At 31.7% G+C, this 16,889-nt stretch overlaps 2 protein-coding genes across 5 annotated transcripts; both read left to right on the top strand.

The window, feature by feature from the left end:
- On the top strand, positions 2,201–7,482 carry LOC105168320. Of its 4 annotated transcripts, none has more exons than XM_020695583.1 (16): positions 2,201–2,324; positions 2,562–2,656; positions 3,515–3,654; positions 3,752–3,863; positions 3,975–4,097; positions 4,746–4,850; positions 5,208–5,291; positions 5,367–5,482; positions 5,572–5,673; positions 5,761–5,874; positions 5,955–6,011; positions 6,100–6,166; positions 6,274–6,327; positions 6,419–6,493; positions 6,588–6,623; positions 7,092–7,482. In XM_020695583.1, exons 3-16 carry the CDS (start codon positions 3,611–3,613, stop codon positions 7,203–7,205), a joined length of 1,203 nt encoding a protein of 400 aa, XP_020551242.1. In that variant the 5' UTR covers positions 2,201–2,324; positions 2,562–2,656; positions 3,515–3,610; the 3' UTR covers positions 7,206–7,482. The 4 variants fall into 4 exon arrangements, with proteins under 4 accessions (XP_020551242.1, XP_011086656.1, XP_011086653.1 ...); XM_011088354.2 differs by having other exon boundaries at positions 3,497–3,654; XM_011088351.2 differs by lacking the exon at positions 2,201–2,324 and having other exon boundaries at positions 2,359–2,656.
- Positions 11,101–12,085, top strand: LOC105168319 (probable E3 ubiquitin-protein ligase XERICO). Its single transcript, XM_011088350.2, has one exon. It carries the CDS (start codon positions 11,293–11,295, stop codon positions 11,776–11,778), a length of 486 nt encoding a protein of 161 aa, XP_011086652.1. The 5' UTR covers positions 11,101–11,292; the 3' UTR covers positions 11,779–12,085.

Below are 16,889 nucleotides of genomic sequence, written 5' to 3'. Positions count from 1 at the left end.
ATTATTTATTTATTACATTGTAAGTCACTACAGTTTAAAAATTATGATAAATTGATACATTTTATATTTTTTTTAGAATTGGCAAATTGATACTATTTATATATTATGATAAAATTAACAAAATCACGACAAAGATTTAAATTTTGCCCATGATATATTTCTCATTATTTTATCCATAGTCAAAATAATTGCAATGTTTTTCAATTATAGTTAATTTTTTTACCACAGCTATCGAAACAACAGTTAATAGCCATTGCACGCTATAGGTTTTTACTTTTTGCCATATATAGTAATTAATCAATAATAGAAAAGAATATCTCTTCTAGTGAGTTTTGTGTCTTCATTTGATATAAAATAAAGGCTTAAATACTTTTTTATTAACAAATACTCTTTGAAATTAACGACCGTCTATAAATATTCTCTATAATGATTGTTACAAATGAATATTTATTATATGACCATTAATTTTAAGAAATATTTATAATTTTTCAAATAAAAATAGGATATTTATAACAATAGCAAACCTCAATGATAATTTACCCTATAAACAAAATAAATTGAAACACATAAAACTATGACAATATAGATAAATATTCAAATTATGTTTTATTTGTTTTTCAAAATAACGAAAATACGAAAACAAACAAAATTGTCTTGCGTGTGACAACAAAAACTTGTGTCCTAGGTTTGGCCTGCTGGGATTTCAATATCAACCTAGCCAATCCCTGTCATGTGGCTCTAATTACATGATTCTTGGTACCGACACAATTCTTTTTCTATTTTTATTGATATATAATTTATTATATTATTCAATACATTACATTGGTATTACACAAATTATCGAACATTTAAAATTCACAAATTGTGGCAAAATTACAACCTTTTAATCAGAAGGTCTCAATCTTATCAAATCAAGAACTCGTTAGCTACACTTGTACAATTCCAACGTTGTTTTGATTGAATTAATTTTTTCGCCAATTTACAGTCTACGAATTCGGGTCAACCAATGCCCCTAAAATATTCTTTGGTCAACGGTCAACTTGTTGACAATCAGATTTAGATTTTTCAAATTTTGGATATTACAAAGTATATGTTATTAATGTAAAATTAATTATGTACAAGCTTATATATTATCGTTTGAATTTATTTAAATTTATTTGAATAATTTTCCATTATAAAGAATTTTAAATATTTAGACTCCTATTTTGAACTATGAATCATCCGAAATCATTGTTAAAAATCTTTCCGTCAAATTTAAATATATTCCATTTAAATGTAGCCCACTATATAATATATTTGGAATCACTAATAAACATTAAGCAATTGTAGTAATAGATCAACAATGTGGAATTTCTTATTAGATCAATGTAATTAAATTATTTTAGTTCATATAATATCATTTATGCAGGTACATAATAGTATTAAATTTCAATTACAAGGACCAAATTCTTTTCATTTTGAACATATTTTAAGTGTCAACATAATCCATTATATTATAATAATGATAATGATGATGATAAAAAGTCCACTGCATATAATGGGAAAAATTGGATTTCTTTTATTTGCTATATTAAAATTTGGTATTAAGTCATTACCTTTTCTTTTTCTAATAGTATCGTTACATTGAGATTTAAAAAATAATTTAATATATTAATAATTTAAATTATCGAATAAATTTAAATAAAAATACCTATGTTCGTGACAATAATAAATTATTATAAGAGTAGATGTATATATACATCTAAAATTGAATTAAGATAATAATAATAAAAATAGATATAGACGTAACCATATAAAGTTATTAGTTATTAACTTGATAACATCAAATAAGCCGGCGTGCAAGAGTCTACCAAAGTAGACAAGAAAATGAAACACATACGTAAGTGGATCAATCCCAGTATTCCACATAATTAATTAGCCTAATTACAGTTAGACACATCAAACACCACTATTTCATCACCTTTCAAAATGTCACTTCATTGAGTTTGAATGCAATAAATTCTCTGCTGACTGAAAACCCACATATTTATATGTCTCTTAACCTCTCCATTAACGTCTAATAGCTAATTACGATCCTAATTAACATAGCAAATACTTGAATATTAATGGGAAAAATGGAAATTTTTTGACTGTTATAATTAATAATGGAGATGGGCTGTTCTTGTTTTGGCAGCCCTGTTGACAACATAATCTCGTCCATTTTCAAACTGATAATTAATGACAAATTTCAGGAATTCTTGGAAAACTGGAAAAAGGTAAGTGCTCTTTGGCAAAGAATTGGGTGGTGGTAATAACAGTGATGGAGAAAGATTTTAAAAGAGAAGGTATAAAACAAAGGGAAAATCTGATTCTTGCGTTACTTTATCCCCTCTTGTCTTTTCTCTTTCTCCCTGTTTTTTGGCCCTCATTGGTCACAATCTTTCTGTTCATAATTCACGATTTTAATTACTGGAGAGGTCCGCTCTGTGCTTCAGTTTCACCTCTTTTACTGCGCATTTCATGCATTTACTGAAGGATTAATAGTTCAGCCTCCACGTTTCTTGACCTTTTTCCCTGTTAAGTTTCACTTGCCAGGATAAATTTTTTCTCGTGATTCTCCGCTTTTTACTGGTGATCTTCTCAAGATTGGTTCTGGGTTTTGCCTTCTGAATTTCGGGTACTTGTTTTCTGCGTGCAACTGTGCATGGATTTTATTGTTTTTAATTCTTGTTTTGATGCTATTCTAATGTGTTAATGCGTGCATAAACCCAGAGTTGATTTCTTTATGAATAACAAGCAAGTAGGTGGAAAAACGTTGTCTGTGAGTTCTCTGGGCTAGGTTTGTGTGGATGTTTATTATTATTTTATTGAAGTCATTGAAGTGTTGCATCTTTGGATTTAAGGAAGCCCAGTTGTACATGTTGTGTTTGTTTGTATGTGTTTGACTTGAAATTCCTGAGATCACCTATGGCTGGGTGAGCTGTTGTATACTTGCTTAAATGGAGGGTAGTGGGTCAGAATTGGTAACTTTTTTCACCCGGTGGCTTGTTTCCATGGGCACCCCTGAAAAACAGTGCTTCTGATCTTTTAATATAGTGTCTGCTTGGATTGTCAACGGGTGGCATGTGAGCGTTTTCTTGCTTATAAATGGTTTTGTGGAGCTAATTCTGGGGAAGTAGACAAATGTGCGTTTTGGTTATCATTTTCTCGGTTCAAGGGTGAGGGATTTGCGCGGTTAGAATCAGGAAGTAGATTTAGAGTATCTGCTGATCTTTTGGATATATTATATTTATTGTGGATGTGAATTTGTGATTTTATTCGGGTTTCATAGTGGAAACTCATTGGTTTCTGAAGGTGGTGTAGCTTGAGAGCTTTGTGTTAGAGAAAATTTAGTCTTGGGAATATTTACATCTGTCTTGGTAATCTGCAAACTAGCTTGTATTTTGATGTATCTTGCTCTGCCTAATTCTGTTTTCGTTAATAATTCTACTAGATTGTTTTTGTAATTTCTTGATAGGTATTCTTAATGATTCAGGCCCTGCTTTCCTGTTGGACATATCTGCAATTCCTTCTGCAGAGTGGAAGTTGAGGTTTGTTTGGGCAATACGGAGAGGTCATTAGAACGTGAAATATGGATTCAGATATGGTGTACAGAAAGTTGAATGGTGGGCGAAGGTATGTAAGTTTTGTTTGCATAAATGCAAGTCAACAATGCTTTCACTACTGCATTTGTGACAAGAACTTTCCTAACTTCTGATTTTCATTTTATCAGCACTCTGGCCAGAAAACCAAATGAAACTATGCGGGTTTTTATAACCATCTGTGTTGGAATAATGTTCGGTTTCTTCATAGGAGTGTCATTCCCGACATTCCCATTAACAAAGGTACTGCAACTATTATCCTCACCTACAACATGGATGTGTTGTGTTTGTTGCATGCCCTGGTCACTGTGTCCAAATTCGTCTCAACTAATTCCACCTTTCTTTATTTGGCAGCTAAATATCACATCTGCAATACTTCATGATTTTGCAGTAATTGGCAACAAAAGTGCAGCTATCTCTACAGATGACATTCGGAACATCTCTACCAAAAATCAAGTTGTGAAGGATGTAACAAAGGTTTGTGATTTCTTGGTAATACAGAAAACAAGCAATATTGCATGTAGAATCCAAATTATATTTCATCACATATTCGACATAGTCCGTGCAGCAGACGATATTTCTTGGCATGTGTGTTCATAGAGGATGGAGGGAACATTCTGATCTTGATGATACTCATGAGGGATACAGACTAGTTTGCTTATGTGACCATTCAAATACCTTTGCCTCCAATTCTGGTTGAGTGTCAAGTTTTTATTCTGAAGTGGTGTGAACATATCAGAGTAGAGAATGCAACATGTGTTAAAATAAGTTAAAATGCTCTACTCCTCTGGCTGTTGAGCGGTCGAAAGAATTCTTTTATTCTTAGGTCAACCCCTTGGCATCCATCTGCACGTAAAAGCGACTTTACCGCTATATGAATCCGATAATGTTTTCCTGAACATACTTGTAATAAAAAAACAAAACAACACAGAAACTAGTATCGAGAATATAAGGAAAACAAGCTAGTTCTGTCTTCAGGACAAGTTCAGTTTGAGCTTCTTTCATCTGTTTTTATGCTTGTGCACGAGATATTTTCTAAAATGGTGAACAAAACTTTGTAAAATGTATCATGTGATACTCTTCTGATATCATGTTTTAATCTATCCTTCAACCGACTCTGATTAGATTTGGGTCCCGTCAAATCCGAAAGGTGCAGAAAGGTTGCCTCCGAACATTGTCGCATCTGAATCAGATTTATATCTACGAAGACTATGGGGATTACCTAGTGAGGTAAGTATTCAGCACGAGGTGGTTTTGTATTCGTACAAATGGCTCTTTAAATCTATGTGACGATGGTTTTGGAGTTCAGCAAATAATGCAATTACGTACGTGGACGAGCTCTATTGCTTATGCAGCTTGTAAACCTTTTTTTCATATAAAATCTAGTTTTAAAAGATTGATAAAACTTTATTACATTGTCTTGCAAAAATTCAAATGGTGCTTAAAATAGTGACAGTAATAATAAGGTTGTTTTGGAGCTTTCAGGAATTGCTGTTATATTGTATCAAAACAAAATGAAATTCACTTGTATGAGTACATGACATTTTCATTGTGAGCTTGATTTCTGATTAACTTGTCACTGCTTAGGACTTGGCTAACAAACCAAAGTATCTGGTGACTTTTACCGTTGGGTATGATCAAAGGAATAACATTGATGCTGCAGTGAAAAAGGCAAGTATGCCGGCCAATTCTTCCCCTTAGTCCCCAATCTCTTTCTATCTCTCACTAAATACATTGTTTCTGCAGTTTTCGCAGAACTTTACCATCCTCTTGTTCCACTATGATGGAAGAACGACCGAATGGGATGATTTTGAGTGGTCGAAACGAGCTATTCACATTAGTGCAAGGAAACAAACAAAATGGCAAGACTACGATTCTGACGGTTTTGATTAACTTATTTTCTATTTCTCTAAATCGTCTGTGGCATTGACATATGTGAATCTTGTAAAAGGTGGTATGCTAAAAGGTTTCTGCATCCAGACATTGTTGCCCCATACGACTACATATTTATTTGGGACGAAGACCTGGGGGTCGAGCATTTTGACGCAGAAGAGTAAAGTCCAATCAGTTAATATCTTTACAGAGGATTCTTTGAACAGCTTGCTCACACTATTTTTTTCTCCCACATTGCAAAATCCAGATATATTAAGCTTGTGAGGAAGCACGGCTTAGAAATTTCACAGCCTGGTCTGGAACCCACCAAGTCAACGACTTGGCAGATGACGAAGAAAAGAGACGATCGTGAAGTTCACAAGTAAGGAGCTGCATCAATGCATAACCATCGAGTACTAATTCTGCGCTAGGCTTCATTCTTATGCTTTATTCTGAACACAGGGAAACGGAGGAGAAGCCTGGCTGGTGCTCCAACCCCCACTTGCCTCCCTGTGCTGCGTATGAACTTATTTTCTCCACGGCTTCAAATTATTCGTTTCTGTAATTCGGGTACAAATTTTCTTTCTTTCTCTGCCTTCTTACACAGATTTGTCGAAATCATGGCTCCTGTCTTTTCTAGAGATGCATGGCGCTGTGTGTGGCATTTGATTCAGGTGGTTGTCATTTTCTTCTCGTTCTTTCTTTAGTGTAAAAAACCTAAGGTTACTTTATTTTCGCCTCATTCTCTCAACTTATTTGTCTTGATACGAAAAATATGCAGAATGACTTGGTTCATGGATGGGGTCTGGACTTCGCGCTCCGAAGATGTGTCGAGGTTAGCATGCATTCTCTCTTGAAATGCTTTTACAATTTCAACTGCCAAAACAATTCTATAATATCTACTGATTCCCATGCGTTGGTCGTAGCCCCCTCATGAAAAAATCGGAGTTGTAGATGCTCAGTGGATTGTCCATCAAACCGTCCCTTCACTGGGAAACCAGGTACAGTATAAATGTGACGCAGTTGACGTGTTATCCTACGGTATATGACTAAAATCGACTACTTCATTCTTTATTTCTTGTTTTCTGATAATAGGGGCAAGTGGAAGAAGGAAAGGCTCCATGGCAAGGGGTATGTAGTCTAATAGACAGTAGATAAATGGAAGGGGTAATTACATTTCACTCCTCGAACTATAGTGAAATAATAGAAACTATCCTACTATTTCAATAATTTCGCCGACAACCCTCTGTCGGCAATGCTTTCATTGCATGGCACCTCGTCAGTGATGTTTTCATTACACGGACAAGCATCGCTTACACGAGGTGTCAGCATAATTCTTCAAATAACAAGGATAGTTTCTGTAATTTTACCATAGTTAGGGAATATCAGTGTAATTATCCCTAAACAAGCAAGAACCTACAGATCATCTTACATTTGCCAACTTATTAAAAAAATAAAATGGATATATGTATATACTTACATCTCATTTTGATTTTATCTTGCCATCTATTTTATCCATAATTTCTATAATATATTTTAAATACGCTATCCACAATTTCTATAATACATTTTAAATACGCTTCTCTACGGTATGTTTAGGTGAGACTGAGGTGTCGAAGAGAGTGGAACATGTTCAAAGCTCGACTGGAAAACGCTGAGAAGTCGTATTACAAGTCCATCGGCGTCGACCCTTCCAATTTCACGGGTCGCTAGTAAGATAGCATGAGATAAATAGCACATAAACACCACAATTGTTTGCTCAATTAGGATAGAACTGCTAATAAGTCAATAATTATATTTGTAGATTAGCAATTTTCTTACATGAACGTTATATTATAAGTGCATATCAACTTTGAGGGATCATATATGTTCTACCGGTTTATGTTGTCCAAATATTACCAGTTTTTTCCTCTCTGAGGAATCAAACTGGATTTCAGTGCTCTTTGCTGCCATTTTCGCTATGAGGGCTAAGACTTCCATTTTCTTTCAACAATCTATATTATATCTGTAATGGGTGGTGAGGGATCATGACAAGTGTGGATGGATGATTTGTGTCAACTTACAATCAAAATAATCATTTGAGTTGAGTGATTTATAAGTTTTAATTTTATTTTTTTTTAGTGAAATGTTCTTTTACTATAAAATCGTAAGCTTTATATGAAGTTAGGACGGACAATATCTTGTATAAATTATCACTACTACATCGTACAATGCATCATTTGACACCGTCTGAGGGACGAGGCTATGTGTCTGTCTAGAAGGTTGATGATCGTTCCACACATCCTACATCGGTTGTAAATGAGAAGTCTGTGTGCATTATAAGGTCCAAAGGCTTCGTCAAGGAGTATTTTCAAAATAAAATTATAAAGTCCATATAAAATTAGACCAGATAATATATCATGTAAAAAAATACTAAACGCAAGAAAGTAAAATATTAATATTTAGAATGTAGATGTATCTAGATATATACGATATTGTTGCACTCATACTAATTAGAGAAAGAACGCAACATCTAGCAAGACAAAACGTCAAGGAACTAAAAAATGGGCCATGAGCAGGTGGCCGATTTTTGAAGGTGGCCGATTTTGAAGCAGGTGGCCGATTTTTGAAGCTAAAAAATGGGCCATGAGAGGCTCTTTCATGACCTCCTCAATCAAGAATCTCTATCCTTATCCATTAATTTCAAACTCTTGTGATGTAATCTATTTGAAAAAATAAAAATAAAAAATCCTAATTGGGGTCTATTCTAATTTTGTTTTTACTTTTTGTAGGAAATAGAATACAATATATATGAATTTATATTTATCAATAATTAATATAAATCAATTATCAGTGTCAAATATCTATAATTAATTAAGAGTTAATTGTATTTTGCTATTCGAACTATAACCGTTTTTATACTTTGGCATTTTAACCCCCGTATTTTTTTTTGTCAATTTACCATTTCAACTTTATAAAATTTACACTTTGCCATTTATAATTATTTTCTAACCAAGTTTTTTTGTCAAAAAAAATCATACATTATGCACATGTGATATTAAGGGTTGTGTAATGTGATATTTTTCACATATGCACAATATTTTTTTTTTCTAACAGAAAAATCAATAAAAAAAATGGTCATATATGACAAGTGCAAATTTCGCAAAGTTGAGATGGAAGTTGATCCAAAAATTTTTTTGATGGCAAGTATAAAAACAATCACAGTTCGAATAACAAAATATAATTTACTCATTAATCAATAACTACTATTATAATATACAAACAAATGGACCCATTGCCTCTTAGTTTTGGAATTTTAGTTTCACCAATTGAGTTAGGTGTTGTTCGAGATGTGTAATGGGCCCAATAGGATTGGATAAATCCAATAAAAAAGTGGCTGATTTGATCTAGGCTTGCTAGGGACCAGTACTAGGTATTGACACTTGGAACCAGCCCAACTCAGTAGCCCAGGACCACTTGGTCCCGAGCTGCGCCTGAGGTCGGCCTGCTGGATCATTTGTTTTTTTAATATAATGCATGACATTTAATTTTCATTTTATTCTTTTTAGCTGACTATTCTAGTAGTTTTTTTTTTGTACTTTTAAAATTTTATTTTTTTTAACTTTTATTGTTCTAATTCTAAACCTTTAATATTTTAATTCATTAATAGTCTTTGTTTATTTTTCTTAAAGTTGAAGTTCTTTTTGAATGTACTATTATCTAATTTTATTATTGTAAGCTTGCTAGTTAAATTGTTGTTTAAATTCATTATACAGTTTTAACTATTATTTTTTAGTTATAATATTTTGTGTGATTTTATCTGTTATTCATTTTTTTAACCATAAATTTAAATGATTGATAAAAGAAATACCTTAATTTCACCAAAAAAAAAAAAAAAAACTAAATTAGACACATTGGGGTTTGGCAGGATCTCAATAGGGTCAGTCCATGGCCTAAGCCTAAATTTAAAAATAAACTTAATTAGGACTCATATAAAGGCCCACGACAGTCCTAAAATCGACCATAAAAAATAATAAATTGATTAGACTAGATTTTTTTCAAATTGGTCCGTGTCGATCCACTCAACCTACTATGCACCTTTACATGGGCAAGGCTTAATTACTCTTGCATTTGGAAACTAGTAATTATGACTTCAAAGTTTAATTGAATTTCCTCTCCAAGTTTGCCTCCAATTGGGCCTAACTTAATTAATTAATTTCATTCAACCCTTAATTTATTTGATAAAGTTAATTTAAGTTCAATTAAACTATTTATAGTTTCTCCTCACTAATTTCGTGATTACGTCCAACTTAGTCGATCTCCACTAAATGAATCAATTCATCTCTATTAATAAATAAAGCCGACTGATTAATCCAATTAATTAAATTCCTTTTAGTTTCAACAAGTGAATTAATTCTTTAATGAGACATGAAATTGTCCATGTATGTACCTAAAAGCTAGTAGTGGGACTCATAATTTTTATAATTTGAAAATAAGCAAATACTAATCAAATAATCCTTCTGGAATTAACTAATTCATTTAAAGGGTGGTGGATTATAATTGACATCTATTAACACGTTATGACAGCCTAATTATAGGTGAAATAACAAACTTCTTTTATTTATATATACCGTATAGGTAATGTTCATTTACTAATTTATTTTTTTAATGCTTTTTCAAATATTTTTCTCGGTGGGTGGATGCCCAACAGGCCAAGCCCTGTTGGGTTGAAAGTAAGGTATAATGCTCATAAATTGTTTTCTTTTTAATTTGTCAAGGTCAAAGAATGTGAGCCATCCAGCAAATTGAGTCATCTTACTGTAGAGAGGCCACATCATACAGGTGGTAAATACCTTGAAACACATCATAATACAAAATCTCCGATTAACTCCAAGAAACCCAACTTGAATTAGCTATTTAATCAGCAAGTAACTGCATCCATAGTTATGCAGGTAGACTCGGCAAGATTTGGTCAAATGATTATATCGTTGTCTAAATAAATCTAAATTTTAAATTTATTTTTCTGTAATATCTAATACGTGCAACTATATAATGACACTTGATTCACCCCAATTACTTATCAAATCTTGCTCTACAAAAACCTATAAACTAAGATATTGTACGATTTTTTGAGAACACAGGTATGTCACTTAGTCATTTATTCTTTTAATTATTAATAATTAAAATGTATGACGAAATGCATAGTAGCTAATTTCTTAGAAAGAAATGGACCCCCTAGTTTCTTTCCGAGTAGTGATAAATGGCTCCACTCCTAAGTTTCTAACTTTACTAAAAGTGAAGCCAAGCCTAACGCGGTAACTTGGAATCAATTAGTAGTCAATCATTGGTTTACGCGGCTCCAGAAATCAAGAACCTTCCACCACCCCCACTCTCACTGCCACCAATCCCCACCCCATTGGCCAACACGGAATCATGGGTGGACGCGTGCCCTACCCTAACTTACCCTCCTTCCCATTTCCTTTGAAATTCACCAACCTTTTTCAATCCAATCATCAACACCCACCCAACACCCTTACACGTGTTGCCACGTGTCTCTATCTCTCCCCCACCCCCACCTATTGGCCCTAGACCTAAAACCTTTATTTATGACCGCCCCTTTGCTTCATTGCCTTCCTCACACTCTTCTTCAAACATTTGGTCTCAGCTGCCAACGCTTTACATACAGAAGAAATAGCAACTCTATCAAGTAATCATCGAATCCACACCGTTGATTCTTGCAATTTTCAGGTTGAATTAGAATTAGGGGTTCTGAATTTTTCAATTCTTGTTTTTTTAGAAAAAAAGAAAAAAAAAAAGAATTATGGGGCTATCGAATTTCCCTAGCCCAGCTGAAGGGGTGATACCTCTGCTGGTAATGAACACAGTCATGTCAGTGGCTCTAGTCAAGAACAAGCTGAGATCAGTTCTTCAAGTTGTCGGCGCCGCCAGCGGAGGCGGCGATCAAGAATTTGAGGATGAGTACGGCATCGATGGTGATGGTGATGCCGATGGCGGCTCTAGGCCTAGAAGGGTGTCTATCACGCGCTACGGTTCGCTATGTAGAAGCCGATACTGCAGGTGTAGTCCGAGGGAGCGCAGTGGCTGCTCGGAGGCTGGTAGTAGCGGGAGTGGTGGCGGTAACAGTGAGTGGCCTCCGGCGGTGGAGTGCTGTGTTTGCTTGTGTAGGTTTGAAGCTGAGGAGGAAGTGAGTGAGCTTTCGTGCAAGCATTTCTTCCACAAAGGTTGTCTGGACAAGTGGTTTGACAATCAGCACATTACTTGTCCTCTTTGTAGGTCCATTATGTGATTGATTGGTGATAATGGGATTGTGTGGATGGAGGAATGAGTGATGTACCATTGGTTGGCCCTCTTTTGTTTTAGTATATTTTGGAGGGTCTGCTTGGCTCATCATTCCTTCATATTTTTGGCACATTAGTCTAGGTTTTATAGTCATGGTTTTGTGTGCTTGACTTTGTAGATTGAACTTAATTAGGGCTCAAGAATGTAAGATTTGAAGTAAGATTTTGCCTCTGTATATATGTGTGTGTGATTTGAATTTGCATAAGCATATTATCAAGGCCTCAAACTCTGTTTTTTAGCATGAGCACTTCTAATCCAAAGCCAATTTTGTTGTTGCATCGATCGCCGTTGACGGTCATTTTACGAATTTTTGTGTTTAATGTTGAGGTAATTAATGTAGGATTTAGGTAAAAAGCATTTTCTTGTTTTGAGGAAAGAATTCGGAAAAAAAATTGAAATCCATCGTTATTAAACAAAATATAGTCAAACATAGAGTTGGGTGATTTTAAATGTTCTAGAATGATCCAAATAAATTTAAAGAATTTATTATTATAACTTTCAAATCCATTGATCTTTATATGTACCATATATAAAAGATCACTGTATATGTTATTGTACATAAATTTTCATTTAGGTTTATAGATTGGTGTTTTAAGAACCAATAGATATTTAATTGCAACTCTTGAATATTAGTGTTTATTTGTTTATGAAAACTCAATCTTTCCAGCAGAAAGCTCTAGAAGTTGGGCTCCCTGATGTACATAAGCTGACATGGCAAATTTAAGAGGTTGTTTGATTGGATTTATTTAAAATACTTAATAAACTCATACGTCTCATAAAATATTTTTGAAACTTATAAATATTGCGCTTAACACAATATTTCAGTGTTTATAAGATTTAGTAATAGTAATTTTGTATTATGATTGGAATTGAAGTGGTTCATCAAGATTTAGAAATAAGTCGGGAATACTACTTATTTTTTAGGGATAATTACACTGTCCTCTCTTAAAATTCGATATAACTATACATAGGTTCCCGTGATTTAAAAAATTATACCTAGTTCTCCTAATATTTGTTTTCATCCAAAAGATAAATCTCATCATTAGTTAAAATCCATGAAATTTGCTTATTTTATAAGACCTATTTTTTTGCAACTATCAACAAATTCCGTGAATTCTGACTAATTAAGTGATTTATTTATTGGACAAAAACAAACATTAAGGGCAATGAACGTAAATAGGAAGGGAAAGTGTAATTATCTCTATTTCCTACCTAATAAGAGCTTGTAACAAGCCCATAATTACATCTTATTTTAAAATTTTATAAATGTATTTTTTGAAAAACTTACCATACAATACTTTATAATATATAAATTTTTAAATATATATCTTATAAAATATTTTAAAAAACTTATAAAATTCAATCCAACACCCCTGATAAAGATATTTTCAGTCCAAGTCATATTTGACCTAGAACCCAAATCTAATTTAGGTCTGGATGCTATTCAAGTTGAGGTGGACTTGAACCTAACCAAGAAGCCAGATTCAGGACATCATATGCCAAATATTTAACTAATTAATGGAGTCAACTACTTTTAAGGTAGTTTTCTGTTTCTTTCATCTTTCCCCTAAGTTTTTTTTTTCTTTTTTTCTGAATTAGAATCTTTCCCCTAACTTTGAAGACCGGTATGTTGCTATTCATTTCCTTAGCCTATGCGCATGCGAACGGAAGACAGACAAATTGTATTTTTCATCTCGTAATTTATATAGAATGTTGGTAATTATTTTAGCGCTATGAAAACTTTCGATTAACCTCGATAGTTTTATAAAAAAATTAAAGGTAAAATCCGTCAAAAATTGCAATTTTGCCCGAAATTTAGTATGGGCATCTCACGTGAGCCAAACAAATTCAGTGAGATTTGTTTGTAATTTTGGAGAATTTTATTCTTAATGTGTCAGTTATTTTAAATTGCAGCATTTAATTGTCGAATTTGATCAATTCTAATAGAACTAAAATTATGTCTCCCGTATAGTTATAGGACTAAAATTTGCAGCTTTCCTAATGAAGATGTAATTACATACAATAGGTGAAATTACACCTGTAGTCCCATAAGATAGGAGGTTCGATAATTTTAGTTCTGTACTTTATAAGATTTTTAAAATGATTCCAAAATTATGAAAATTCGAAATATTTAGTTCTGCATTTTATGGAAGTTTTAAAATGATTCTAAAATTGAAGAAATTTGACACATTTATTTCTAAAAATCCCATAAAGTATAGGACTAAATGTGTTGAGTTTTCTTAATTTTGATTCCAACTTTAAAATCCCGTAAAATAAAAAACTAAATGTGTTGAGTTTATTTAATTTTAGAATTATTTTAAAAATTTAGTAAAATAGATAATTAAAAGTGTTGAACCCTCTATCCTTTGGGATTAGAAGTACAATTTTATCCATATGATATTTAATAAATAAAATAGAATAACTTGACTACTATACTTTAATTTCCAAGAAATCGTCCGTAACTTAAATACATATATATATGTCGATAATTATGAGTATAAAGCAAATTACCCTCCTGTCATATTGCAGCGAGCAGACTACTCCCTATAAAAAAAAATAACAATTTACCCTCCTATGTTAATTAAAATAAAATAATTTATCCCCTATCAGGGAAGGTAAATTACTTCATTTTAAAAAATACAGGTTAGATAAATTATTATATTTTTTAAAAAAAAAGAGAATAAATGGCTATTTTTGTTTATAAAAAAGTAATTTGTTCATTTATAATATCATAATGAATTACTTGCATTTTTTTTTAATAATTACATATATTGCAAAATCCTACGAAACTCACATGCACGCCTCTAAACAATCAGCACTCGAAAAATCTATTTGGCAGAGATGGAGAAGATACTTATTTTATTTCTCTTTATTTTTCTGTATATATATATATGTGTGTGTGTGCGCGCGTATTAAATGTATAAATTATATGTCTTTTCAGTCATCCGATTTGATGGTACATACAAATTACGTGTAATTTCATGCCAAAAAAATTGAATAATAGTCACTATTGAAATCATTATATATATGTGGTGATTATGAATACACATAATAATGTCTAGTTGTTCAGGTATAGCTTTCTTTCTACCTCAGACATATAATTGTCTTAGCACTGTATATGTCATTATTTGGTGGACGTCCATTTATGACTATCCACGTACGTATAGAAATAGTATGCTCATGATTATTCTTATACGCATATGTATACAAGAAAGAACAAGTGTCGTTCTCCCAAAACACGTATATTCTTAATTAATGGTAGTTAGTTCTAACATTTAACTTTCCAACATTTAAAGTCTAATCATATATATATATATATATATATATATATATATATATATGATTAGACTTTAACTTAAGCAGTGTATTCCTTATCTGGATAATGACGTTGAGGTACAACTAAAAGGATGTGGGTTTCAATTCTACACATGTAATTAGTCCACTTTTATAGTAGTATGCGTATGTTGTTTTTTTGTTCTACTTAAAGTCGTTGACTGATTTAAAAATATTGTTGTACTATGTCCAGAATGTTGTAATAGTCTATTGCTTGCTATAAAGATATTCTGTATTTTTAGGATTAGACCCAAATTCGGATCCAAATCCATTGAAAAGATATAGATTGAATTGAGGTTAAGCCTCTACTCATTAATATATACCAATGGACATAGGTTAGATATATGTACCCAATTTGAATCTGATAAAATACTTTTACTTTTTTTCTCTCTCAATTAAATTGGAGTATATATTAAAAATTAATCTATATAAAGTCAAGTGAATAAGTTTTTAAAAATTTTAAGATATCGTAAAATTATCTATTGTGTAATAATTAATCATGTATATTTTTTAGTCAATAAATAATTGAATAATTTATTATATAAATATATAAATAATGCTAGATATGTTTTTCAATATGTTGATAAATAATAATATTTGGTTGAAATGATAAAATTAAAGCTTAATTTTTTTTATTTTATTCAATTTTCTTTCACATGTTGACTTAATAATTTCACTTTAAAAAATTTTGAGTGATTAGAGTTGTTTGTGATTAGGGTCTCAATAATCATGAATTTATTATTAATTATTGATAAACTCATAAGATGCCAACCCAATATTTTATTTATTATTTTTCCTTAATTTATTTATATGTAGCGTAGAACTAAATTGAAGAAAATTGACTACCAACATAATCAACCGCATGATTTTTGAATATTCCGTAATTCAGTTGGTAAATGACAAATAAAAATAAAATATTTTACAAAAAATTAACAGCAAATTAAAAAATATTAAGAAACTTATTGCATATATATATATATATATAATTATAATAAATCATTGCTAATTTGAAACACAACTTTCTTGTTAGGTAATGATTTATTTTGAATATTCTCAAGTATGCGTAGTACATCGATCTATTGACTTCATTTTGGTGATTTAGATTATGCAAGTGATTTTTTTTTTATAAATTACAGCAATGTCTCTTCAAGTTTGTATAATTACAAATATTATTTAATTATTTGAAAAATTACAAGTATAACCTCAAATGAAAAATAATTATGTAGTCCCTAGACGGTAATGTGAAAAATTACTACTTTATTCTTATTATTTTTTTAAAAAATATTTAAAAAATATAAAAAAAATCTAAGGGTAGAAAAGTAAATAACCTATAGAGCATATTCATATAAAATAATTTAATTTTTAAAATATATAAAATTATAATTTATAGTCCAAAAGGACCTTTCGGCCAAGTTTACAAAAAAATTGGACGGAAACCTAAGGGAGGCTAACAGAATGGGCTTGTTGTTAGATGGATATTAAAATTAGGGGGTATTTATAATTTTTCAAACTACAAATAGATACTTTTTATTATGTCAAACCTTAGGAGAGGTGACTGTAATATACCCTATTTGTTTTGTAGAATATGTATCTAGCATATTTGATGTATTTTGCTATAATTTATAATTGTTTTAGATCTTTTGTGTTGAGTAAAAATGTCAAGCACCACCTACCCATAAAAAGAAATGAAAAAGAGAGAGACAGAGAGAGAAACCGGTCGGGTCT

This window comes from Sesamum indicum, linkage group LG8 (assembly GCF_000512975.1).
Source record: "Sesamum indicum cultivar Zhongzhi No. 13 linkage group LG8, S_indicum_v1.0, whole genome shotgun sequence".
In the NCBI taxonomy this organism is placed as follows: domain Eukaryota; kingdom Viridiplantae; phylum Streptophyta; class Magnoliopsida; order Lamiales; family Pedaliaceae; genus Sesamum; species Sesamum indicum.
The sequence above is the reverse complement of the archived record's forward strand: the minus strand, read 5'-3'. Positions and strand labels throughout refer to the sequence as shown.